At 36.9% G+C, this 25,876-nt stretch overlaps 2 protein-coding genes across 9 annotated transcripts in view; both read right to left on the bottom strand.

The window, feature by feature from the left end:
* The window catches only part of ANKDD1B (ankyrin repeat and death domain containing 1B), a 32,171-nt gene extending 24,493 nt beyond the window's left edge, over positions 1-7,678 (bottom strand). For both annotated transcript variants that reach the window (XM_087742070.1, XM_087742071.1), the window contains exons 1-3: positions 7,597-7,678; positions 3,842-3,945; positions 1,729-1,827 (exon numbers count right to left, since the gene is read on the bottom strand). In XM_087742070.1, the coding sequence (XP_087598196.1) occupies positions 1,729-1,827; positions 3,842-3,945; positions 7,597-7,678 (285 nt within the window). The remainder of the gene's footprint in view (positions 1-1,728; positions 1,828-3,841; positions 3,946-7,596) is intronic.
* Positions 7,679-11,798: 4,120 nt separating this feature from the next.
* Positions 11,799-25,876, bottom strand: part of POLK (DNA polymerase kappa) — a 35,699-nt gene continuing 21,621 nt past the window's right edge. For 4 of the 7 annotated variants that reach the window (XM_087742215.1, XM_087742216.1, XM_087742218.1 and 1 more), the window contains exons 7-15: positions 24,466-24,681; positions 22,601-22,725; positions 22,241-22,407; positions 20,123-20,155; positions 18,215-18,311; positions 16,820-16,991; positions 15,011-15,967; positions 13,784-13,835; positions 11,799-13,640 (exon numbers count right to left, since the gene is read on the bottom strand). In XM_087742215.1, coding sequence (XP_087598341.1) covers positions 13,556-13,640; positions 13,784-13,835; positions 15,011-15,967; positions 16,820-16,991; positions 18,215-18,311; positions 20,123-20,155; positions 22,241-22,407; positions 22,601-22,725; positions 24,466-24,681 — 1,904 coding nt within the window. In that variant the 3' untranslated portion in view covers positions 11,799-13,555. The remainder of the gene's footprint in view (positions 13,641-13,783; positions 13,836-15,010; positions 15,968-16,819; positions 16,992-18,214; positions 18,312-20,122; positions 20,156-22,240; positions 22,408-22,600; positions 22,726-24,465; positions 24,682-25,876) is intronic. The other 3 variants (XR_015701050.1, XM_087742219.1, XM_087742220.1) reach the window with 3 other exon arrangements.

Raw genomic sequence — 25,876 nt, 5'->3', positions numbered from 1 at the left:
GAAGAATGTCCAGCCTTCCTGGACTCCTTTGCCCTTCAGGACTGCTTCCCAAGGGACTCTGTCAACCAGGTCAAAGTCTGCCCTCCGAAATAACAGTATTGTATGTTTTTAATTAGCTTAATTTTTGTACTGAGAAATGTTAAGAATACTTAAGACTTACACGTATTAATACAAAAAGTGTGTCAGAAACTGAAATGGAGTAAGAAACAAAGTCATAATATCTTCATTCTATTTCTTATCAATTGCAAGATCAAACTGAATGCCAGAGAGTACATGAATCACTGTCGAATACAATATGTAATGTCATAATAGTTAAGCTCTGGGAGCTAATTACGATGGAGTATTTCCAATGGTCTTTCAACAAAGATGATTAACAACACGTAAGAATTAAAGATAGCTAATAATTAAAAGATAATCCTTAATTAGAATGAGATCCTGAGTGTTTAATAGAACCCCAGCATGGGGGGAGGGTCTATATTTCCAACCTGGCTTCAATGCACTCTATCAGGGTAATTAAAAGACCCATAAAATGTTTTAATCACACCTTATTGCCTCAACAAATCTGGAAGATAGCCACTAAAAAATAATTTGCCACAAAGAATAATTTACAATAGTTACAGAATAAAATTACATTAAAACTATAACCAGTGGTACTCTGTAAAAGATCCAGGGATTCATTTCTTAACTGTTGCTATAGAGAGCACTACTACTTAAAGAAAATTGTCCATATCTTGAAGAATTACTGTATTAGCACATCTTTCAGCTTGCCAGACAAAAGGGAAACCTTGCTTACAACAGTGCAAGATTTGCTTAAGAGCTGATAGGGTCCAGAAAGATGGCCATATTTCTTCAAAGCAGCATGCGAGGTATTCAGTGACATGGCAGCTTGGAAGAACATTTCAGAGCAACACAAGCAGCACCAATGAGGAGATGGTTCCCTACAGTACAAGCACATGCCCAAGCCAGGAGCCGCTGGTAACTGGAACCAACAGGTCTCTCTCGTCTTATTTTCATTCCAACACAATGTGAAAACAAGGCGGTTTTCTCCCTCCACAACCTGGAATTTGTTTTACAACTTAAACACTGCTGCATAGGGTAGATAAGGAGAAAGAAGCAAACAGGGGGAAAAAAGGGAAATAATTCATCTATTTTCATTACTCCATTCACTGGAAAACTCCTAGTTTGAATAGCCCATTTATTAATAACATACCATACATTTGGTATTAATATCCAAATCAAATCCTGCACTGTGGATCACCATCTGGCCCAGCCAAATCAACCACGCACTGTTAGACTTAATATGTTGGAAGCTGCAGAGTAGCTGACAGTTTTGCATTAAGCTACTTACATAAAAACGGAGGGCAAGAACACAAGGAGTTACTTTCTGAGCTCCTAGCGATCTCCAGAGCTATTTTTTACTTTTAGTGATTGCTTTCATATAAAGTGGCCAATGATTAATACCCAGCTACCACAGACAGTGTATTTGCACAAGTGGCTTCATCCACCCTTGCACTCACTCAAGTATTCAACATAGCCAAAGCTCTGGGCAATGTGTTTTTCCTCTAACAATGTTTTTTCATATAAACGTGTGCCATCTTTAGACAAACTGAAGCATTTACAGCAAGCACTTGACTTTGCAAAACGGGGAGCATAAGGCAAATATCTAGTTTTACTTTTCCCCTAAGGTGTTCCTGTACTGTGTGAATCAAAACATGTAAACCAGCTTACCTGATCTGCCATATCAAGTCTAGCTTTGTGACGGAGAAGAAAATCCACCACTGATATATGACTTCTCGCAACAGCAAAATGGAACGCAGTGCGCTTCAGCTGAAATAAGCAAAGCTTTGGTTGTTAGGTCCGTAATACAGTTCTTTTCCTTCTGCAGGTGATCAGGATTTGTGAATTCTCTGATTATGAACAAATGTATTTGTTAACATGTATACATTTGCATATTTCTCCTTCAACAGCCACGCTTGGTCTTTATCTGCGTTTTTGTTCCCTTGGATACAATTTAGGTATTGATCTTAAAGATTTCTTGTAGAACCAGAATGATTTAGTTACTCTATGTAGCATCATCCCTTCACTGAAATTCACTGAAATGTCGGAGTAGGATTAAGTAATCATATACTTATAGAGGAGATGCATGTAGTACAAGAAGCATGCATGTTTACTATTTTATTATATGGTTTGATTTGAAAAGCTGAGGACTAGATTTATGCTTGCTTTTGACTATATCTCTGCAATGCATGACGAGATTCCTCCCTCACTCAGTATTAGTCACCTTTGCAGACTGAGTCATTATCTATGTAAATGAAAGCTTCCACTTTGCAAACAGTGAGTAATTTTACACAGGTGAATAGGCTCAACGCTTACCAGGAACACTTGATGGTAGTTACACAGTTTTCATTAAAGTAATTAATGGTGTGAATTTAAAAGGAATTGGTTAAATTGAATTAAACTTTAGTGGAGAGTGTTTTGCTTCCAGTTAACGTCAACATAACTGGGTTTAACATAATTCACTGAGAGTTTCCATACAAGGATATATAAGTGATTTAACCAATTAACTTTAAAAGTCAGTTTGGATTCGTTCTCTTTGCGTTAAAAGCATAAAAAGGTGGGATTTATGACATGCATTTATGCCAGAAAAAGTCTCTTGCACAGAAATAGTTCTATCAACAAAACTCACCTTTTGGCAGCCTTGCTTATTTGTCTTGGGAGTACAGGGGCACAAATGATCAACAAGAAAAAAAGAATGGTTTTGCCAGTATAAGCTATGTCCCCACTAGGAGAATCAATCAATGCACAACACTCACATAGTTATGCTAGTAAATGTCTTATACTATAGGTCTGATTTAAGGACGACAGAGTAAAGGTTGGAACTTCTGGACTGGAAAAATATTTAGTTTAATTTCCTGAATTCTGGAAAGCAGTCAGGAAGCAAGAACTACTTTTTAAGTGACTTTTTAGAGTACTATGTAATTGACAGGAACACTGTCATCGTTCAAGAGAAGTTTACTCAAAAGAAATTTTTGTCTCCCTCTCTTTTTAACAAAGAAACCAAGGAATGCATCTGTACCACCTCCTGGATTCTCCAGTGGGGAAAAATGCACATGGGCATGTGAAGGAAGCTTTTTCAGAACCCATGATTAAGTAATACTGGATGTTCTTGGGCAGATGATTTATATGTAGCCACTGAGGGCAAACTGTTCTCCACAACTCCCAGATTAATATCATGACTGCTCCATTGCTGTTGAACTACCTCTCATGTGGAACACAGCACTATATTTTGTTACTGTGAAGTATACATCCTCAGACTTTAGGCCTAGAGTTGATGTCAGTGTAAGGAATGCATTTTCATCTGTCTAGAGTAAATCTGAACTCTGAACTCAGCCTGGAGCCAGAGGATACGGTAGAATGTTCCCGTGGTTCCATAGGAACTGAATGGTAACACTTCACACTTGAAATTTGTAATGCTAGCAGCATAAATTCATTCTCAAAGTGACTGTGAGGCTAAGTCCTCCCACTCTGAAAGATGGGAGAACTTGAGAAACTAGTCATCCAAGAACGCAGAATAAATACTAGATCAGGGACCAGGATTCAGAAGTCCTTAGTTCCCAATGTGATGCACAGACTAGTGGCTAAATACACAGACCTCTGAGTTATGCTACACAAACCCTACTGTCCACACTGGACATGTAAAACCTTTCTTAATCAGGTCCTAGGAGGGACTCCTGTAGCCTCACCACCTTGCAGCTGACGGGGCTATCATGCTGGAATTCCCCCATGCAACCCCAAGGAGTCACATTTCAGATCAGTGATGTGTCAGACGCTTCATACTCACAGTATCTACAGCATTTATATTAACATTCTTTTTAAACAGCTTTTCCATGGTTTCCAAATTGTTCATTTTAGCAGCATATTGAAATTCTCTTTCATCCGGCAATACTGTGGAAAAACATGATGAAAAAATTGTATTACTAAAAAAATAGCCATAACCAGCTTAGGGGATGATGATACTGTTCTTATCTTCTGTTATTTGTCCTGATTTCATATGTTATGAGAAACATTTGCTTCTCATCATAGAAGTGTTCCAGGATTACATTTTTCTCCTCTAGAGACATCTGGATGATGTTTTTAGTTTCAACTTTCAAGTGCAAACAGAAGTAGACTTTTCACAGCATGGATTACCATTATTTGCACTGCTCACAGGAACAAGAGTTCATTTATGAAGCTCTCGCCATCTAAATGGGTCCCAAAGTATTTTATAGGCATAGCAGTGAACAGTACAAACCACAGCATTTATTTCCTATTCTTGGAAAAGTTGCTCTGTTTTAAAAGAGAACACACCACTAAAATATGTAAAAATGTATAGCAGTAACCAAATGGTATGATCCAACTGAAAAAAAAACTCCAAAGGAACCAGGAGTTCCCCCACCCTGTAAAAAGGTGTGTACTTGAACTCAAAATTTGGCCACAATGTAGAATTTACTGTTAAATTGGGACCTTCCTTTAATATCTCAACCCAAAAATGAACATCTGTTTGGTCAACTAAAGTAGCTGCAGCATGCATTTAGACACCTAAGATTCAGTAACTTTGGAAAATAAAATTCCAGTGTCTGATAACTGGGTTAGTTAACTCAGGGGTCAGAGTCATTCTCATGTTTCTACCTTAACATTTAATTGATCACTTAGAAGAAATTAGTGTAGCATTAAATCAGTTGCAAAATATTTTTAATATATTTTTAAAGATATTTTTAATTTCCTAGCATATCACACTTAAAAAGTTAATCACTTAGATATCTTCTGTCTAGAATATTTTGGCCTGAAAGCCACTTGTCTGGTGATATCAGCAAAGAGGACACCACTCTCTGTTGAACTAGAAACTGCAGCAATTATCTGTTCCTTAGAGGCCTCTCATGCAAGTTCATCCTACTGCATTATGTCTAAGTTCATTAACGCCTAATGAGAATACAGCCTGAGGCAGTATGACTGCAGAGCACAGTAAGGAAAATCAGCATGGCATTCACTTAATTGCATTTTACGTTACCCATTATTATAATCTCAGTGGGAATAATCACAGTTGTACTGTACAAAACGAGCTAGAAATTAAACTGGACACTTGCAAAGCTGTTTCCAGTTTTCCTGTGACATTATCCAAACACCTCAAACAACAGAAGCATCCTCCCAAAATTCTTTGGGAATCACAGAATAGTACTTGCTTGTTTTACAACATGGGGGCACAGTAAAAAAAAAAAAAAAAAAAAAAAAAAAAAAGCAGTTGCAAATAAAAATGCATCCCAGGCATTTCTGACAAGGAGTGTAAGGAGTGTGGTTGACAGCAAAATCAGCATCATAAACAGGGATCTTTGCAGAATAAATGCCTCACCCGTAGTTTTCATAGTCTACACCCTAAAGAATTATCCAGCAGAGCTTTCCACTACTTTGATTTCAAACACGGGTGAAATGATGGTTGCTCAAGGCAAATTTGTGGCAAATGTGGACACAAAACGTAGGGCACTGATTAGCTGCAATTAGTTATAATTAGGCCACATTCATTCCTACTGACCGCTGATGAACACTCAGACATGTATCCTACATGAGGATGCAAAGACAAATGCTGTTGCATCAGGAACAATTCAGGAACAATCACAGCAGTTTACTCGCACTGCCTTCAAGAAACAAGAGAAAATGATGCTTCTTTACTGTATCTGCATTGTCAAGGACAGTTTTATTGTATTTCTGACAAAAAATAAATGCTGGTCTTTTCCCTGCTGTCCAGAAGTCATGAATTGGCTGTATGCCATTAAAAAGAAGACCTCTTGCTCTGGGCATGATGTTTCTTAATAATGTCTCTCTTAATTCTTCTTAATTCAGGAGATAAGAACAGTGGCAATCCAGACACACCACGGCACTGACTTGCTGCACAACCTTTTGCTGCTTTTGCAAAATGACTTTTTCATGCATGAAATTACAGGAGTATAGAGCTGTCAGACTACAGATTTATGGAAGCTTTCTGTCCAAGCTGGGGTCTCCAGGATTTGGCACTCCTTGCATTATTAGCAATCACTCTGTTTTCAAGTAACAGCAGCAATCGATTATCTATTTGTGGCTGTCAGTCTTTTGGGGCGGTTGTTTTCTTTGGCTTCATACAAAATGCCTGGCTTGTTGCCCTACAGTTTATATCATAACTACATAATTATATTTATATGATAACTATAAAAGAGTTATATTCCATTTTTCTTTTGAGCTAACTAAAAGTAGTAATTTTGTCAGTTGATTTCCTTTGTAGAGAGCCCTGTCTGCAGTGTATTGAACAACCCAACATTTCTCCTCTCTTAGAAGGGCAAGGAAGTAAAAAGATGCAGAAAAGTAAATAGCTTTCTTGACCTGAAAACAGAAAGTCTTTCTCAACAGGAACTCAAGCTTTGAGGTACCTGCAATTTTTCTTTCCTCATATTTACATCTTATTTCAGAGGCCTCAATCTTTCAGTAATACCACAAATAAGGATCACTTCCAATGTAGTAAAAAGGTGCACCAGAGGTTTCAGTACTCATAGACAATGGAAACCTCTCCACCACCATCCCCCCTCTTTTTAATTTCCTGTTGTGGTATCCGTGAGATGAAATCTGTCATTTTCTCAAAAAGCACGTGGAAAAAAACCCAAGAATTTGAATTGGCTGAAGAGTTCCAAGAAGGTAAAATACAAAAATAATAACAATATTCAGATTCAGATAACAACAAAAATTATTTTTACTCTATTGTTCTTAAAAAATAAATCATATATTTAATGGCTTGGTATAATTTTCAATGTTTCCTCTATCTTTTCTTGTTTGTTACAGGAAATAAAATGACTAGGGCAAAGTAGGTGTTTTGTTAAGTCACAAGAATCTTTTTCTAAAGTAATAATTTTCCAATTCAAAGAAGTCATGGGAAAAACTAGTTACTGAGTCCAACAGTGATATTTTATTTGTTTCTTTTCTTTTTCTGCCCTCTTTGCCAGCCTGGAAGCAGGAAGCACGGCCCAGGAGAACACCTCCTGGCTGTCACGCTGCAATCACAGGACAGGGCCATGGCAGGGTTGAACAATTACCGCTCCATTTCCACAAATAACCTGTTTTCACTAATTGCAGCCCACGGCAGAGCAGGCTGTTCTTTCACAAACCGGCTTGCGGGATGAAGGCTGGCGAGCCCACCACTGGGAGTTGTGCCACTCAGTGCAAGGAGGCCAGAAGGTCCTCTGATTTCTGTGTGCCCCCTCAAAACAGGGGCCCGGGTCGGTTGTGAAGCTGTTGGCAGGTGCTCAGCCCCAGGGATGTGACTAATGCCAGCGAAGCCCCTCAGACAGCTTCAGGGGCGAAGTTAAAGCGGGGCGCTGGGCAGTTTGCAGGACCTGTCCCTTGCAAGACGGATGTGCTCCCGATCCCACAGCCACACGTCCCCCTAATGCCTTTTACTATGTATCAAGCAGCTCATGTTTAACCTCCTCCTTTTACCCCCCCCGCTCATTTTGTTCTTTGGTCGAGGCAAAAAGGGGGTTCAGGTGGACCCTACAGTCCCGCCAGCCCTAACAGTTGCCTCGCCTCCGACCCGCGCGCACTCATGGCCGTCGTGGCTGGCTGCCGTGGCTCCCTGCATGCCATCCTCCCCGGAGCGGAGCAGGCAGCTCAGCCCCTTCATCGCTGCCCTCACTTGGCTCCTCTTCCTCCTCACCCCAGGGATGGGGCCCCAGGCCGGGGTGCCGAGGGAGGTGCCCAGCGCTGGCCCCGACAAACCGGTTCCCGGGGCTGCGTTGAGTGGAGCACAGGCAGCCAAGCCCTGGCCGGCAGCGCCCTCCCGGCACGCCTGCGGCAGCACCCTGGTGCTTGGCCACACCATCTGAAGAGGGAGACGTGCGGAGCAGCTTTAGGAGTTTGCTTTAAAAGAAACCAGGAGCTAAATACACAGAATTTCTTCATACTAGCTAGGTACCAAACAGGGTCATCCTTGCACAATCCCCCTCGGGCCTTCTCTAGCGGCTAGCCTTACGTGCAAATAGCTCTTTGCACCTACAAATGCACACACAAAAAGGTAGTCCTGTTTGCTCCTGAAGTGCTTCGCAAATCATCGCACAAACAAGAGGCGCTTCTGAAAAGCAATGCCATGAGTGCACCCGTACAGACACCCAGAGGCATCACAGCTTGCAGGGGACCCCAGAGCCAGGTGGCTTTGTCACTACTGCAGGGCAGTCATGGAGCTCTCTCTGCAGGCTGAAGGCTCTTTAGTGGGGAAATTCCTCTTGGGAGTTACTCCCGCTGCTGTCAACCAGCATTCATTGAACTAGACAGGGCGACCATCCCTGTGCCTCTGCAAGCTCAACACAGCCTTAGGATGTGAGAGACTGAGGTGCTTCTGCCGTAAATTTAGGCAGAAAAATACACATGTGCAGTAGCAGCATTGATCCAATCGCAAGACTCTTTATTTTCAGGTAGACAATATTTTCATTTGCTTTTGTCCAAGCCCAGTCAAAATTAATACACATATCCCCAAAGGTTCAGTTGTTGTGAACTGACATATTGAGATCCATCTAATCTACCTCTTTCTCCATTTATCTTGAAGTCCACTGTTACTTTGGTCTACTTAAGCCAGCACTGATATTTCATTTCACATAGACAATGATTTTCTGAGATAGGGCATAAAAATTGTTTAAAGTTACTAGGTTAAATTTTACTTTAAAAACAGCCTTTGATATTGCTAACATTTCAAAATAAATATTGGGAAAGCAGCTCCAAGAATGCAGAACTATCAGTATTCAGCGTTACACAACTGAAGACACATTTGAGTTCCTTCATTATAATTTTGTATAATCTTTGTAATTAAAATTTTTATAATCTTTGTAATTAAATTACACAGTTGTCTTAACTTCCAAGATTATCAACACCATACGTGTCCATGGTAAAATTAATCTGAAAGACTCAAAAGAGTTTGTAAATTGAGCAAGTTTGGATACAAAACTATTTGCTCAGATTCTGCTTTTATCATATATGAAGAGATTTCACAGTTCTTTTGTCCTTTAAACGTTTTTCATACAGTCAGACTGTGACGTATAAGAATCTTTACACTTGATACACCTTGGTGTGATAAGACAGTTTCATCCATTGTCCTTCCAGTAGATGAATGTTACTCAGCTGAAAAAACAACTGTGAAAATAAACCCAGAGTGAGAAGAACAAGTAACTGATTTAGCTGCAGCTGAATCACAGAGGTTTCACTTTTACTTGCTTCCTGTGAGTCAAATGTTCCAGTGAAACTTCTTAAGAGGAAGAGTTTTATTTCTGTATGGTGACTGGGCTAGTAACACAGGCCCACTGTTTGCAACATTAATGCTCCTTTTTGAAATGAGAGACAACAGGCAACTGTGGAATGATTAGGTTTGCCTACAAAGCTGGCACCAAAGGAGGAACAGATTTGCAGCCTCATATAGAGCAGAAGTTATACTGCGGACCTTTAACCAGGATCATAGTTTCACATACAGGCTGGAAACACCAGCTATTAGTTTCCAGTTCCAATTACTATCATAAAATACTATTTCACAGTGTGTCTCTTAACTTTGCCAGTACAACTCCACTTTATGTGCTCAAACTTTGCAAATAGCAAGTTTACCACATTCTCTAACCACTTCCTACAATCTTGACTCTTTCAAATGGGCCCAGCAACCTGCACAAAAGACTCACGGAGAAACTAACAGAGATGCAGAATACAGAACAAAGTGCAGAGCAAGGCCATACTGGAACATCTTCCTCACTTGCCTTCACAAAGCTCTCTCTTTGGCAGGAACTCAGAGCATTTTCTAAATATTTAAATTAACAGTAGTAATAAATACATAAACAAGTAGAACCAACATAAAGAAAAAATGTAAGGCAAGACAAAACCATGTTGAATAGTGCATAAAGAAGAAAGAGGAACAAGCAAAAATTATGTCCTGTAAAGGAAGGTGAGATTTGAAGATAAAGTCAAGGTAGTGAGTATTATGTTTTTATTAAACGGTATATTAATCTATATTAACCTGTGTACTTTTATTGGAAGTATGAAACTCTGCGGGATTCTGAATCCCATGGTGCATGAATTGTTAGCTTGTGCAACTGCAGCACCTTACAGTTACTCTCAATCCTCTCCTCATCCCTTATGACTGCAGCTACCTGTTGCCACTTGCCTATGCTTACAAGTAGCAACCAGAACAACGAAATAGAGAGGCCCAGTCTCAACAGATGCTCATGTATAAAAACGGCAATCAGAAAAGACAGGGCAGAGATCCGCAGAACACCAGCTGGTCAACAAACTCGGGCACCTGCAGGCTGCTCCCAGGGTTCACTTGTAGGCAGTATGATTCTTGATGGCTCCAACCTTCTGCTTGGATCTGCATATGACAACGTGAGAGAGAGACAGGGATGTGATAAACCATTCCCAAAATAATTCCAACATGGATCAAGCTACAGGCAGAGTAATCCAAGCCCAAACTCTGTCCTGCTGATGTTCCTTCCTGTTAATGACACTTCAAAGTGGAACTTCAGCAACTCTGAGAACAGCAGCATAAGCCAAAGTATTCATATATTCCCAACAGGAAAGTTTCTAGAAATAAAGATTTTGAGACACCCAGGTCAGACAACTAATTAACAAAATTGGTCACCATGATATCAAACCACAGTAAGACATTCTGTAGGCAAGATATTTCAAAACCCAAAAGTAAATGAAGATATTACTACAGATAGCAGTAAACAGATTAAATAGGAAAATGCTATTCTACAGTCTAAGTTTTTGAGTATTGAGAATTTACAAGATAAACTAAGCCATAAGTCTTGTTCTTAGGAGGGCATCTCTATGGCTGTCCCACTTATGCCAAGCACCCTCCTTACAGATAAATGCCTTGTGGTCATGCATATGCTGTCTGCATTTCTTTTTTCAGAAGTGGTGGAGAGAAGAACATTAAGATCACAGAAATGTCATCTTTTTTCTCTGTCGTTCATAACTAAAAGAGGAATTCAAGATGAAGTATATATATCTACCTTAAATAAGAGAGATACTTACACTACACAGAAATTCTCGTCTGCTGCCAACCTAGATTATTCATGTGCTTCAGAACTGTGGATATAGTAAGTGTGGAATGACTCACACACAGGAAATAATTTATACATTATGTTAAAAACAGCTATAAAGAAATTTCCAGATGCTAATGAAAACAGATGTTAAGTTAAAGTCAATTATAGAACACACACCCCCCGACAAAAATGCAAAACAAAAACATTGTTTACACAGTCTTCTCCACATGAATGGAGATGAAAAATCATATCACAAAAGTTTATGACAATACTTAATTGTGTACTGAAGGCCTTCTTCAGATAAAAACAGTAATAAATGGGGTATAAGAAACTATAAGAAATAGAAAAAAAAAAGGCTTGTGTTTTGCACTGCAGTAAATAATTTACATGGAAAATAATAAAACCATCTTACTGAGCACTTTCTGTAAACACAAAGAATCACCTTTCCAAAAGGTATATTTTTACACACATCTCAAAAGACAGACATTTTTGGCTTTAGAATCATACTGTGAGTTTTATTTACGCATTAAAATACTCCACAACTTTAACTTCATGACACTCATAACTCTATGGCACTTTTTTTTTTTTTTTAACAGATGGTAAGACAATTTCCGAGGCCAAGCCAAACTAACGTCATTCATTCAGGCACTTACAGTAGTTTACTTTTTTTGAAGTAATGCACATGTAAAAATACATTTTAAAGAAATACACACAATGACAAGGTAATACTTAGATTCTACACTTTATTGAATCAGACAGATACACACTAATAAAGGGACAGCTGTTCACTTTCTAAACAGCACTGGTAGCTTCAGTCATTGTTCCCTCACTTGCTTTTGTCTTTCCTACCAAAAGTTACCAGCTCCTACCTTTGTCAACAGAACAGCTCATGCTGAATGCTCACTGACCTGGTTTAGAAGAAGTCAACTGAGTCAGCTTACATAGTCTGACCTAGTCTGACTGATTTGGTCCAAAGCAGGTAAGGGAGCACTGACATGAATTCAAATGACAGAGCTGTGGATGCAGTGGCACCTGGCAAACAAACAGGTGAGCAGGCAGAGATGGTGAAATCATTCCAGCAAGTCTGGAAACAAAAATGCACATTCTGGACTTAGCCTGGGCTTCTAAAACATACCAGGTACACATCTGTTTGTTTAAAAAACAAGCAAACCCCAAAGTACTTCCAATACAGTTAAACAACAAAACAGATGCTGCTGTAGTAGCCACTTCTTTTAAAGATTTTGCAATTAAAAAGCAGTTTATATTTCATACAGGGTTTGACATTGTTTGTATAACTTACAAGAAATATGCTATCATCATAAATTATTTGCCTGATAAATATTAAATAAAATGCCTACATTTAAGCAATTTGGTGTGAACAGAAAAAATCTAAACAGAGTATTTTAAATATTTGCACTTTACAACTTCCTCCTTCCCCATATGCACTCATAAAATATCGTTTATTCAGAAATACAAAATAATTTTAAAGAGAAAGGTAAATAATAAAAACATTCATCATCTTGCATATTTGCACATCATTCGTATTATTATTGCACCATGAGACCTTTTATATAGCATAAATGTAGTGCTACTAACCAGTAACAATTTCACAATTGCAAAGAAAACTGAAATTCTCGGTCTTTTTGGGAAGGCCAAGGATCAAACAGCATTTGTCTGACTAACCTGGAGGAATCCTTCTCTCAACAGGTTTATTAACATTTTCTAAATCAGTGAAGTCATCCTGTATCTCATCACAATGAGTTCTTCGGGGCTGGTGCATCACCTCTTGCTGAAGTCATTTTCAGTGACAACAATGAAAGCTTGACTGTGCCCTAAATTCTTGCTCTTTTCCTTTGAAACTGTGAGACTAACCAATTTTTGTGTTCACTGAGAAGACCGGCATTCGTAAGCTGAAATCAAGCAACTCAACTCTTCTTTGTTATCATACAGCTAATATCACAATCAAATTTGGTGTTGAATCGTCCAAGGAAGTGTCAGCCTGAGCTCCTATGGCTACCAGAGCCAATACAACCTGCAGAGAAGATGGTAGGTCAGGTGTGGGAAGAGGGCCTTCAGTAAGCACAGTGTGGCACTCTAGCTAATGACTGCTGCTTTCTAGGGAGCTTGCCCTACAGGTTTGCTCAATGGCAGCTCTAATCTCCCTGTTCTATTTGTTGAACAGCAGAGAGAATTCATGAGGCTGCTCATGACTCTAACAAAGTTCCACATGCTCAGTATAAACAATGTCAAAGTGCTAGTGAATGTTGATTCTGAGAAACAACTGGGAAAAAAAGCATTAGTCTCAAACAAAAAAATTAATTCAGTTGTACCCTTCTTCTATCTCAGACATCATGTTCTTTTTACAGATGCATGTAATGGCTCCAAAGTGACAGGCACCTGAATCCAGCCTACCACCAATGCTAAATTAATTTGCAGTCATAAAACACTATGAAATACTTCATATAGAATAAGTTGCTACACAGTCATTTAAAAAACATTTCAATTGTATGCTTGGAATTGGTTGACTTGGCCTTTTTTGATACTGACTGTGACGTTGTTAGTCCAGACCTAAAGTTAAAGAAAGAAAAAAGAACAGTAAGAGGTTAAAATATACAATGTGTACCTACACAACTTTTACAACACTGAATATTTGTCTAAACTTTTATTATTTTAAAATGAGTTGCCTACTCATGTTTCCAGAAAACCCTTACCTTTTTGCTCCCTGTGATGGATTTGTGCTTTGCTGTCCTCTGCTTAAACCTCCTGAAAAGAAATTGGAAACAACCAAAATGAATTACTTCAATAAAGAAAGAATGCTTCAGAAACTACATACAAGGCAGAACTTTTAAAAAAACAGTTTTGGTTAAAGCCTTTCTCTCCCCCTTTTTTTTTTAACGTAACAAAATTTAATCTGTCTCAAGGAGAAAATAACATTTTATTATCTGCAGCTTGAGTACTGTAGTTTACATTAATATTTTTAAAAGATAAAAACAAAAAGCCTTTAGTTTATTGCATTCTAAGGGATTAATTGGAACCTTGTTGTAGTTTTCAGAAATATTTCAGCATAACATGGTAGATTTTCAAGGTGGCTGTTGAAAACTGTATTTTTAATTTTTTTATCCTGCAGAGGGAAAAAAAGAAACTTTGCCAACAGTAAGTCTTTAATTTAAAACAAAGCCTGTTTGCACATGTGACAACAATACTGCTTATAAAATTTTCTGTGTAAAAGATTCATATTCCAAGTTTTAATTGTGTTCTGACAATTCTAACACACTAGCATTTTAATTTCCTCTTATATATCTCCCAAGTTAGATTAGGGACAAGGTACTTTAAGCAGATACTTAACTACCTGCGCATGTCCTCTAATCTAGCCAAAGATTAACTCTCCATCAAAAAGAGAAACTACTTGAGTAAATACGCTACTGGTTTGGCATGTTTACAGGTGCAGTTATGTGATATATTTTTTTAGATGTAAAACAGTTCCTGCCTTTATGCTTTAGTTCACCACTGCTGTGTTTTTCCATTATGTAATGTGCTGGGAACTTTTCTGTCAACCGAATCTCTGAAACAATCCAGGCTGAAGATGTTTTCATTGATTTTCGCTTAAATCTCAGTGGCCTTACAAACACTCTTCTGAACACTGTTGGTGGGTAGCAAACATGCAATTTACAGCTATGAGCAGTAATTCCTATGTCACCATTGTGGCAAATGAGAATGCACTGTGTAACTACCATCACATTCATAAATCTAGTTTGTCATGAAAACTGATTTGGTATTTTTTAAATAAAAATGTCCACTCTTACACAGGCCTTACTCAAATTAACTTGTTGCAAAAATCTCAAAGCCCTGGAAAGTTCAAAGTATATCATTACCAAATTATTTTAATTGTACAAGCAGATAATTTGAATCATCAAATATATCCTAATGCGCATACTCACCAACTCTGTTTGAGTTTTCCATATTATAAGTCTTAGTAGGAACATCTTTTTTTTCTGTCAGCTCCTGGATAAGGCTTTTATTTAAGCAGACATCCACATGTCTGTTAAATGACACAAGATTGGTTGTTTTCTGTTCTGAATTACAAACTGGACAAACAAGAACACTGTCTTCTTTGGCTTCAAAGAAACAGGATGAACTAGTTTCTTCTGTACGTTCAGTCTTTTCAAAATGGTCTTCATTGTCTTGTGAAATTCTTTTGGGGAAGAGACACTGTTTCACACACATGTTTCTAGCAATATCACTGAGATTGCTAGGCTGTCTTTCTCTGTGAGGTTTTTCAGATGTTATCTGAGTGAATTTTTCTGTGCTATTGCTAGTAGAGTTGTCAGATGTACTTGCAGACTGGTCTGTTCCTGTTAATTGATCTATTTTATTTTTTTGACATTCATCAACATTTTCGTTTTTAAATTGTGGAAGAAAGTTAAGTGTATTTTCTCTTGACTTGTCACTCTTCGATATTTCCAGGGTATCTCTAACAAGAGTCCCATTGAGGCACTCATCAATATGCCTATTAAGCTCTTCCAAACTATTGCTGCTTTGCTCCTCAAAGCAAACAGGGCAGGTGAAGATCTTACACACATCAGAATTCTGTAAGTCTGTGACCTTCTTTGTTTCTTCCACAAAATTTGCTGATGATTTCCTATCATGAAAGAGCTGCTTACCTACAACTTCATTTGGACAAAGATTCTCACTGTTTAGTTGCCTTGCAGCTCGCTTTTTATCAAAAAAACTCCCTCTGGGAGATGCTTCTGATTTTGTTGTGAAATATTCTTGGTTGGACTTCCCTGGCTGAAGCCCAAGGAAACCAATTTCTTTTCCTGATTTTAAGAAACTCGTAATGCTTTTTTGTTGGTACTTCTTCTCTTCTTCACTTAGAAATCCTGATACCCGTACACCTAATGATGAAAAACAAACTTATAATACCAATTTTATGAAAACTTGATACTAATTCTTAATTAACACCTTTTGAGGTATACATCCACTCAATAAAAGTGCATTTTATTTCTAAATGGAGGCTATAGTACCTGCAAATGCTAACAATGGATCACAAGGTCCACACAGTTCTATCAGACCCGAACACTTGCCCAACCATATTATTAATTTCAATACCCATGAGGTTTTAATGGATTGCACCATAACACGAGGCTATAAACTTAATACAGTTATATAGAATTCAGTGCATGAAGTTTCCCCACCAAAATATTTTTTTCTTCAGCACATTCTAATACCATAGACAATTAAGTTCTATATATCACTGAATGGTTCAAGCAGAACGTATAAGCACCTGAAACACATGGGTCTTAGAATCAAAACACAGAGTTTACTTTTGACAGAAATTTTCAAATTTCTTGCACAACATAGCATCTTCAAATTATAAGCACTTTTCTTTAAAGCATTTGTTTCTAAAGCAGGTTATGGACAGAAACTACCTGTTGCTGTGGTGCAAACCAGATTTAAAAGCTCTTTTAAGGCAGCAGAATTAAGCACTGTTATGCGTTAAGATTCTGCTCTCATGCTGATGCGTTTGGTGTTCCAGGGCTAACAGGTGGTAGGAAAAGTACAACCTCAATTAGTAAAATATTCCTGAGTCACCATTCAGTACTCCAGACCTGTTTCACTTTGCAAAAACTACCAGTGTAACGGAGAAAGGGTAAATCCATTTATACCAATTTTACTTTAGAGTATGGTCTATTACTGTGATACACTGTAAGATCTAACTTTCAGAGAATAAGTTTGAAATATTTTACCCATAAGCCTTATCCGTAAAGGGTGAGGAGCAACACTATCAATTTCTGTTCCTAACAAGTCTTTGGCAACAGCAAATATTTCCTCCTCAGTAGAAACAGAAGAGAGCACACTTGAAGCTCTTGTTTTTACTTCGAAGTTCACATTCTTTAATTTCAAGGTAACAGTTTTACCCTAAGGAAAAAAAAAAAAAGAAAAAAAAGAAAAAAGAAAAAGGTTAAGCATGTCATATACAGTACAGCAACAATTATTATGTAGCATCTATATAAGGGCCCTAAAGCCATAGTCAAGACTGTGTGTTTATCTGTGTACAGCAAGGGGCACTGCCAAGAATTTGTCTGCAAGATTCTGCACTTGCTCCTAAACTGCTGCCAAAGTAAAATTCTCTGAGCTGGGTCATTTGGCTATGGTTCCCAGCAGACCATCTGCCACCAGTGCACATTCAATAGATTTCATGGTCTGGCTACAGTCACAACTTCTACCCTGTCTACAAAAAATTATTTCCTTACTTGGAAACTTTCAGTACCAGATAACTTTGCTGGGAAAACTACTACGGATGAGCAAGTGATATCCAACTAAGGATTCACTGAAAACTTCCTTCCTCCTGCATGGTGCTATCAGAGCCACACACAGTATCTGTGTTCAGCACAGATATTCCCCTGGCAACACCTTCCAAACCGTTTGTGTGATTTAGCGTGTCCATCCAAATGTAAACAAATGGCACTCCTTTTGTTCTGGTGCCTTTGTAAGCTTACCCCTTTGTCCTTCTTAGCTGATGATTTCCCTTTCAACCTGTCATCTTTTATGGCTGAAGAAGACTAATCACAATTCTTTCAGGTCTTGAATGTTATTCCTTGCTTTACCATAAAGACCTCCATAGAAAATATGAACTGTTCTTTCCAGATAATAAACAGAAATTTGGGGAGAAGGAATACAGGAACTGTTCCTACCATTCATAGCACTGAATGCTATGAATAACTTGTCAGCAAGTTTGGGACATGAACTTCTTAAACTACACTACTGGCTATTGACTGGGTCCTGTATGAATATGGGAGAGAAATACAGTGTTTTAAATACATGATTGACCAAAGCACAGCTCATAGACAATCAGGTCTTTTATTTGTTTATAAACAATGCTTTCAACACAAAATGTTTATATACTAAATAACTTGGTTAATTAGTTTAATTTTTTCCACGCATATTATTAGATAGCCACCTGAACAGTATCAAAGTTCTGCCTAAATTGTTGTAAACATCTGCAAATTAAAGAACGGAGACTTCTGAAGATAGATTGCATGGTATGACGCTGATGAAAGCATTCACACTAACACTGCATTTAGTAAGTTTGAATGCAAAGTGTAGTCTTTTTGCAAGTAAACAGAGAATAATATAAATACCTTAAGTCCCTCTTTCTTTAGCTCTTGAGCAAGGTCTCTGCAGAGTTCTCGACACAAGCTGTACTGGTCTTCTGCTGTGTTTATTTCACTGAATGTTCTAAGATAAAGAGATGACCTTTTTTTCAGTATGAATCCTAAAATTTGTTCAGTGCCTGCCATCTAAAAGTATTTTTTGTACCATTAAACAAAACTACATCAGAAGAAGGTTGCATAGGTTTGAGTGTTTACTTCAAGGAAAAATGAGTATTAATACGAATATTACACAGAAAGGTTTGTGCACATTTATGTGTTTCAAAATGTTTGCAAAGCCTTTCAAATAATGAAATAACTCAACTTCCAATTTTTCATGCACTATTTGAAAATGTATCAGATTTAAAGTCATTAATGCTTAAATATTTGCAAGACAGAATACTAACACCAACTGAATTCATGGAGCCACCCAAGTTATTTGTACCTAATCTCCTTTGTACAGTGCTGTGTAACATCAGAAGAAAGAAAGGATTAGAAAGTCAACATCAGAGCCAAGTATTAGAAATAAATAATGCAGATGCTACGAAAAAGATGCCAGCTAGGATAATTATGTCTAGCGTCAGAGGAGGAAAAAACATCTTTCTGCCAAAAACGCTGCTAACTGCTTTTGCTAGAGCTTCTTAGCTTCTTATTTTTTTGTTGTGCATCTGCTTTTTAGCATGAGAGAAAAGGCAAACTTCAGTTAGTAGTGGTTTTAAGAGAAGCAGGAAGCAAAACTTACGTTTGCCAGATACTCATAGATCCACTGTTTCATGCCAAGCTTTATATTTACAAGTGTAAAGTCCCTATAGTTACACTGGATTTCACATCTCTAAGTTATATTCAGTATTGAAAAGTCATCCTCTACTATGATTCACATTGCCCTAAGAATGTTTGCATGCTGCCAAACTAACAGGATGAATATTTTACTGTGGGTCCCATGCTATTATCCAAGGAGTAACTCATGTTATCCTGGCAATGCTGCAGTGATTTACAGCATTGCAATGCTGCAGTAACTGGGAAGCTGTGAAAGTCCTAAGTTTGGAAGTGGCAGAACAGAGAATACTATTTCAGGCCTATCTCTTTCCCCCATATAAACTAGTTTCACGATCTCAACAGCCCATTGACATCTTTGGTCTAAAACTGTTTCCTTTAGGGAAAAAAGAAGGAAGAAAGAAAAGCAGAAAGGTACAACAGGCTACCCAGATTATGTGTCTGCCTGCAAACCAGCACAAGATTACATCCATAAATTTCTCAGCTCTGGTGGTACCAAACCTTATGGTCTTACTTAAGCTGCCCACAACTATTAAGTCTCAATAGGAGTAAGAATCTTTTCTTGTTTTCTTTTCTAAGAAAAGACAACACATGAGGGTAGGGATAATTATTACAGTGCTCTACAGATTTTCCTTGCAGTATTTCCTTTTTAAAAATGAACTTTTGGAAATAACATATGCCACCTTAAGTAACTTCACACTGGTAAAAACTTAAAAGTTAGGAAATGTAACCAATTTTAGTTAACCATGCAAAATTATTGTCTGCTTTGCAAGTTCACCTTATGCTATACTTGCTGTGCATGTGACTGCAGGCTACTAGACTGATATTGACATTAAACTGGAACATATAAAAAAAATTCAAGCCCTTATATATTTCCACCCTATATTATAGCTTAAAGACCACTTTTATGCATTAAAGGCATTAGGTGAATCGGAAAATGAGAAAAGAGAACACGCAAACTGCCAGAAGTACCTCCATAGTATTCTCAAGCCAAGGAAAAAAAAAAAGAGTTTTTTTAACACATAAATATGCAATGAAATTGTATGACTAAGAAATGTACACACTACTTGGCATTAAGTAGGTTTAGTGATTAATGTAATTTTTTTCAATATTAAAGAGGCATACCTTTCAGTGCTCATACTTTTTCTTTCTCCATCCCTTTAAAAAGAAAAACAATTTATTATACTCACTTTACCTAAACTGTTATCTTTTCAGTAAACTCTGAGTCAACCAATCATGCTTTAATAACTAACAGCAGTCTCTTCCATAAAATCTGGATGTGAACTTTTTCTATAAATCTTATACATCAAGTTTAAGACAGTGTGAAATGGAGAATGTTTTTTAAAAAAACTTAAACTATTCTAGATGAAGTAAAGACATAGATCAGCCACAGACATCAACAGAAATAAACAGTTTAAAAAAAAAAAAAAGACAAAACTCCCCTTTTATATCGGGAGTCTTACTTAAAAACAAAACTAACTACAAATCCTATACTGTCTCACCTAGCTGTAACTGTGAAGCATTGCCATTAAAATCCTGAACATACTATGTATATTTGAATATTTGTTTATCTGAGGAATTAGTTTGCTTTCTGTCTAAATTATTGCCCATGTTAAAGGTGATGTGTTAAGGCTTTTTTTGTTTGCTTGTTTGTTTTTTTTTTCCTTTCTGGTTTTAACTGAGCATCTTTTAACAACTCTTCTGCATATAAGGAATTCCTCAGAGCATTTTCTTTTTAGGTCCTTCTTCTGTTTGTAAGCATTGGAAATAACAAATTTGATATTCTCAGATTTTCCTAAAATAATGTGGTCAAAGACAATGACCATAACATGAACCATTTACTGAGGACTTAGGTATTGGTATGTTAAGGGCTTGCTTTCCCACACTAAAATGACTGAAATCAAGTTGATGCTGATAAAAAAGAAAAACAAAAAATAAATTTCTTAGATAACACCATTAAAAATGTGTTCCCCTTCACAATGACAATCTTGGCTTTTGAAATGCTCCTATTTTTTTTTTTTAATGTACTGGGAGATTTCCCAGACTGTACAACACCTAAACGGGGTGTTGAAGTTGCATTATCTTAACATAAACAAATATTTTGAAAACCACATTTTATCTTTTGTCAAGTCACCTTCACAAAGTCAATCTTACTGCATATTTTGTTTCAAGTCAACATACTTCTGAAAAGAAAAAAAAACAACACAGATTTGTGCTAGCACATTACTGGTCTACAAACTGCTAACTGAATATATTATTTTGTAGTCAAATGGAAAAAATGTAAGATCTATTACTGTCAGAGAAGTAACAAATATGAAATAGGTGTTTCAGAAGTACCTAAGACAATTTTCGAACTCCTAATGAAACCAAATCATTGTCAAGCCATTTTTAAATAGAATTTCAGCACTTTGGGAAGGATATAAGGATATTAAAGGAAGGAATATTTAAAAGAAAGGACTCAATCCTTAATTAAGACTCTTGGTTACACAAGCAGCAAAATGCTATTTTTTTTTTTTTTTTAAGAACAAGTGTTCCATGTTTGTATCCAGGACAGGCTTAGAAATAACACATATTATTGAAAAGATGTATTCACTAGTAAAACTGATTTCTCCCCTCCCAAACAGGAGGCTAAAAAGCCATTAACATAGAATAAACCTTAAAGGAACAGATATGAAGAAGGATATAAAAATCTTCAGTTCTATTCAAGCAAATTCACAAGTCGATATTACAAATATGTACATAAACACAACAGGAGACACAGAAACTTCCCTTACTTTCATTAGAAATATGACAATTTACCACCAGAGAAGATCAGATACCAATGCGATTTTCGTTACAATCAGATAATAATAAAAACCAGTGAATGCATATTGGTTTTATAGAAGAAACAGGACTGAACACCTCTGCTTAGGATAACTCATTTCTCTTTAGCTATTTTAGTGATTATGATATTATCTTAAATGACACTGACATGATTTCTTGATATACACTCATGCACAACTTCTCTGACAGACTTTTTGGATATCATGTATTAGACATGGGTGTAAAAACTTTTTAATGTTTGGCTGTTGTATGTATCTTAACCATAGCAGGTATCAGGGATCTTTTAAAATATATTAAACAAGCCAAATTTTCATAATATTTGTTTGCCAATAAAATATGGCTTCAAATGTACAGTATGTAACATACACAAGCAAAAATTTACAGAAATTTAAACACAGGAGAAAACCCCCCAAAACATACTTTTCCAAATGTGTTGGACCCAAACCAAGGGAAATATCCAAGAAATTACGCCAAGATGCTTCTGAAAAAAGAAGAGAAAGCAGTGCCCTCTGCTGGTAAAGTTCTGAGCAAGTCACAATTCCAAGGGCTTTTAACATCTTCTCTGTTACTTTTCCTATGCCTGGCACCTGAAAAAGAGTAAGTATCCTTATGTTGGAAATTTCCCATTTGTAGATGCAATACCAAGAACACAATTCTGTTTGTTAAATCAAACATAACTGGGCAGATTACCTAGAAAAGTATATTTCTTCAGTAGAAATCTTGCTTTTAGAACATAACAAACATACATGATTGCATAGTAAATGTCATGGTATCTCTTACCTTTCTAATGGGCAAATCTTTTAGGAAGTCTAGCACTGCTTGTCTCTCAGGAGCAATTCTGCATTGCCCATTAGGTTTATTACAATCACTGCACATTTTTGCTAACATTGTATTCGGTGCTATTCCTTAAAACAAAACAAACAAAAACCTTATTTTTAAAAAATACAAGACAACGTTTAATTTTAACTATCCAACATTTAAAAGCACAAGAGCAACTTACACATTTGGCAAAGACTAAACATAAGCAAAAGAATGATGATAACTGATAACCAGATTTGTTATAATTCTGCAAAAAAATTTTATAATCGACATGTGAGAACATAAATACATGTGGTAGATTAAATGTAACGCATGCACCAGATAAAGTGTACCTACTATTTTAAGATAGTCAGGGTAACACAACATGCACTAATCAGTCATGAAGCGTTAAATACCAAGTATTTAAGAATAACATCATTTACATGATTGAATGATTTTATGATGGCAATTATGGTAAGACAAAAGGAAATGCTTAGAACAGCAGTTATAATGAACTCTTAATGAGAAGGAGATATTTCCTCCTTGTATTTCAGCAAAAAGACTAAATTAATTTTGACAAAATTTACCAAATTAAAGTCTTTTGTGGGCTACCACTGCTATGTAATAATTTAGAAATATATATATATTTCACCAACACTGATAGGGATGAGGAGGGATTGTCCTTTTCTATCAAAGTAACTGTTTTTACAAATGAAATCGGGAATTGGTTTAGCAATAGAACTACTCTGTGCTACAGCTCTAGTGGTCTAAATTTTGATTTTTATTTGATATAACGTGTTATTCAAGATGGTAGAAATAATTCTATTTATTATTGATTAGATAGTATTTTTTCAATTAGCCTTCTAATGTTTTTTCACTTTTGGGCTTAAAACCCCTGATGAACTTATAAAAGCTATGTCTGTTTTCTAAATGCTAACTTATCCTTAGGAAGACAAAATTTCAGTAGAACAAAATTATTATTTTGCTACCACTCATGAGATAACATACAGAGGAGGGGGGGGTCTCATCCTGCTTCTTCCTACTAGTTGTTCCTTTACCTCTGCTTGCATTCAACACTTCCCTGGCCTTCCACGTGTGCTTCATAAAGCTCAGGCCTCCTTGATGCCTCACTAACCCGGTTCACAAAGCAGTTCAGATGGCATCCTAACTAAGTGGCTGGGGACATACACTTTTTTTAGTGACCTAATCCAGATTATTACCAAAACAGTTGAGACTCACAGGTAGGTTGTCTGAAGTCAAAAGACATAAAACCTGAATGGAAAATACTAAAAAGCTAGTGAATAGTTTATTAACTTCAATACACATTTACTTCTCTGAGGACCAACTTTTTGATTAATTTTGATACTGTCTTAAGCAAGGAACAGTGCGGAGAACTGTTAGAAATACTTAACAATATGGATCTGCAATTCAAACTAACAGCAATTTAGCAACCAGTGACAGATTTCACTATGACCACTGGCTTACAAAAACAATTTACATGAAGCACTAAAACAACAACCACCAGTGCTAAGATTAGCTCCTGAGTGCACCTGGTCGTTTTTCCACACTACTTATATTTCAGGAAGACAGACGCAAAAAGATGATATAACTGTTTCTATGATTAAAAAAACCAAACCAAAACCAAAACAGGAGTGACTTTGATAGCCGTAACATCTCTTGAAACACTTGAAAGTCACAGTCTTTGCAGACTTGCAAAGAGAGCATATTTCTTTGCAACACAAGAATGCTGTGGCAATGCTAATTTCTTAATTAATGCCCTCTGAGACTAGAGTAGAAGACATTGTGGAAATACAAAGCATTATTATTATTCATATGTGTCTGAATACCTGCGCTAGCAGTCAGTTGAGTTTTCTGCTCAATCCTAAACCGAATTTCCTTCACAACTTCCTCTGCAGAAGTTCCAAAGACAACCGAATTTTCCACTGATTGATCTCTTTGTTGAGGGTGGTCATCCGTAAGAGGTGTGTTCTCTTCAAACAGTACTGGTGAAGAAGAGTATCCATCTTCATTAAATTTGGCAGACATATTTATATCATCTTTATCTATGTTAGATAGAAACACAAACAATTAATCCATCCATATAAAACATATACTTTATTGATTTCCTTCCACAGGGGCTGAAGAGAGTTCATTAACAGTTTTCTTTTTTTCCTGTTTGGAAAAAAAAAAAAATTATTTAGCCAAAGCAATTACATTGGTTTTTTGTTTGAAGAAAGAAGAGTCATTAACTGCTTTATTCTTAATATGATTTGAGCTTGGCTGAGATTAGAAGAATTGGTTAGGAGACTGGACATAACTTCCAGAAAAGCAACAAGGTTTAATGGCCTGTTGCTGTAGCAGCAGAAAAACTTCAAAATTTTGGCATTATTTTTGCTTTGTATCAGAGTGAAGGCCACATGCTCCCTTTTTGTGTAGAAGTAAAAATTTTTTTGCAAAGTTTTTTCAATACTCTCCAAAGAAAATTAGGGTTCTGGAACATGTGGCTCTCAGCCTAGTGAGGTTCTTGTTTTCAACTGCAGTCATGGTAGAACAAGTAACATCAGCAGCCCTTTGTCTGACTCTACAAACTTTACTATTACGGTTTCACATTCTGAGTGCTTGTTTGTGTTTCAGAAGAAGAAAGATGTCAAAGAAGTATGAAGAGGCACATGACTGCACATCAGTGATATTTATTTTGTAAAGACTATGCCAGTGTGTTTCTTTCTATTCTATTAATGCTTTTGAGTAGTAGCGTATCCTTGATTATCCTCTTAGTGGCTATTTAGATCATTTTTGAATACTGATAATATAAATGTTCCGGTTTATACATCAATCAACCATTTGTATGACTCCTCCTTTTTTATTATTCCTGATTGGGTATACAGTTGTGGCTGTGGTTCCACCTCCATCTTCTAGAGCCAAGTGAAATCCAGTCGTATCTTAAGCATTACTGTAACTCCTGCAGTGCTCGTTACTTTATACATTTTTAGTCTTGTAAAATAATCATGTAACTAGAGCTTACGCACATTGTCTTTGCAGACAATTCCTCATGTTTTTGATGTACAGGACTCACTATAGTATTTTAGGAAACATCTTTCCAAATAGAATAACCTTTAGAACAGTAAATTTATTTATTCCACACCCCCTTAAGTCATAATATTATTACTAGTTATTTGCAGAATTATCATGTTGAAGTGTAAAGGAAAAATACACATCTAAAACATGCAATTGGGTTTAGTAAACCTACCGTCACTTTTA

The sequence above is a fragment of the Nipponia nippon genome, unplaced genomic scaffold (genome assembly GCF_047370975.1).
Source record: "Nipponia nippon isolate SJK-2023a ecotype South Korea unplaced genomic scaffold, ASM4737097v1 scaffold_8, whole genome shotgun sequence".
In the NCBI taxonomy this organism is placed as follows: domain Eukaryota; kingdom Metazoa; phylum Chordata; class Aves; order Pelecaniformes; family Threskiornithidae; genus Nipponia; species Nipponia nippon.
Note: the sequence above shows the minus strand (reverse complement) of the source record. Positions and strands in the feature narration are given on the sequence as shown.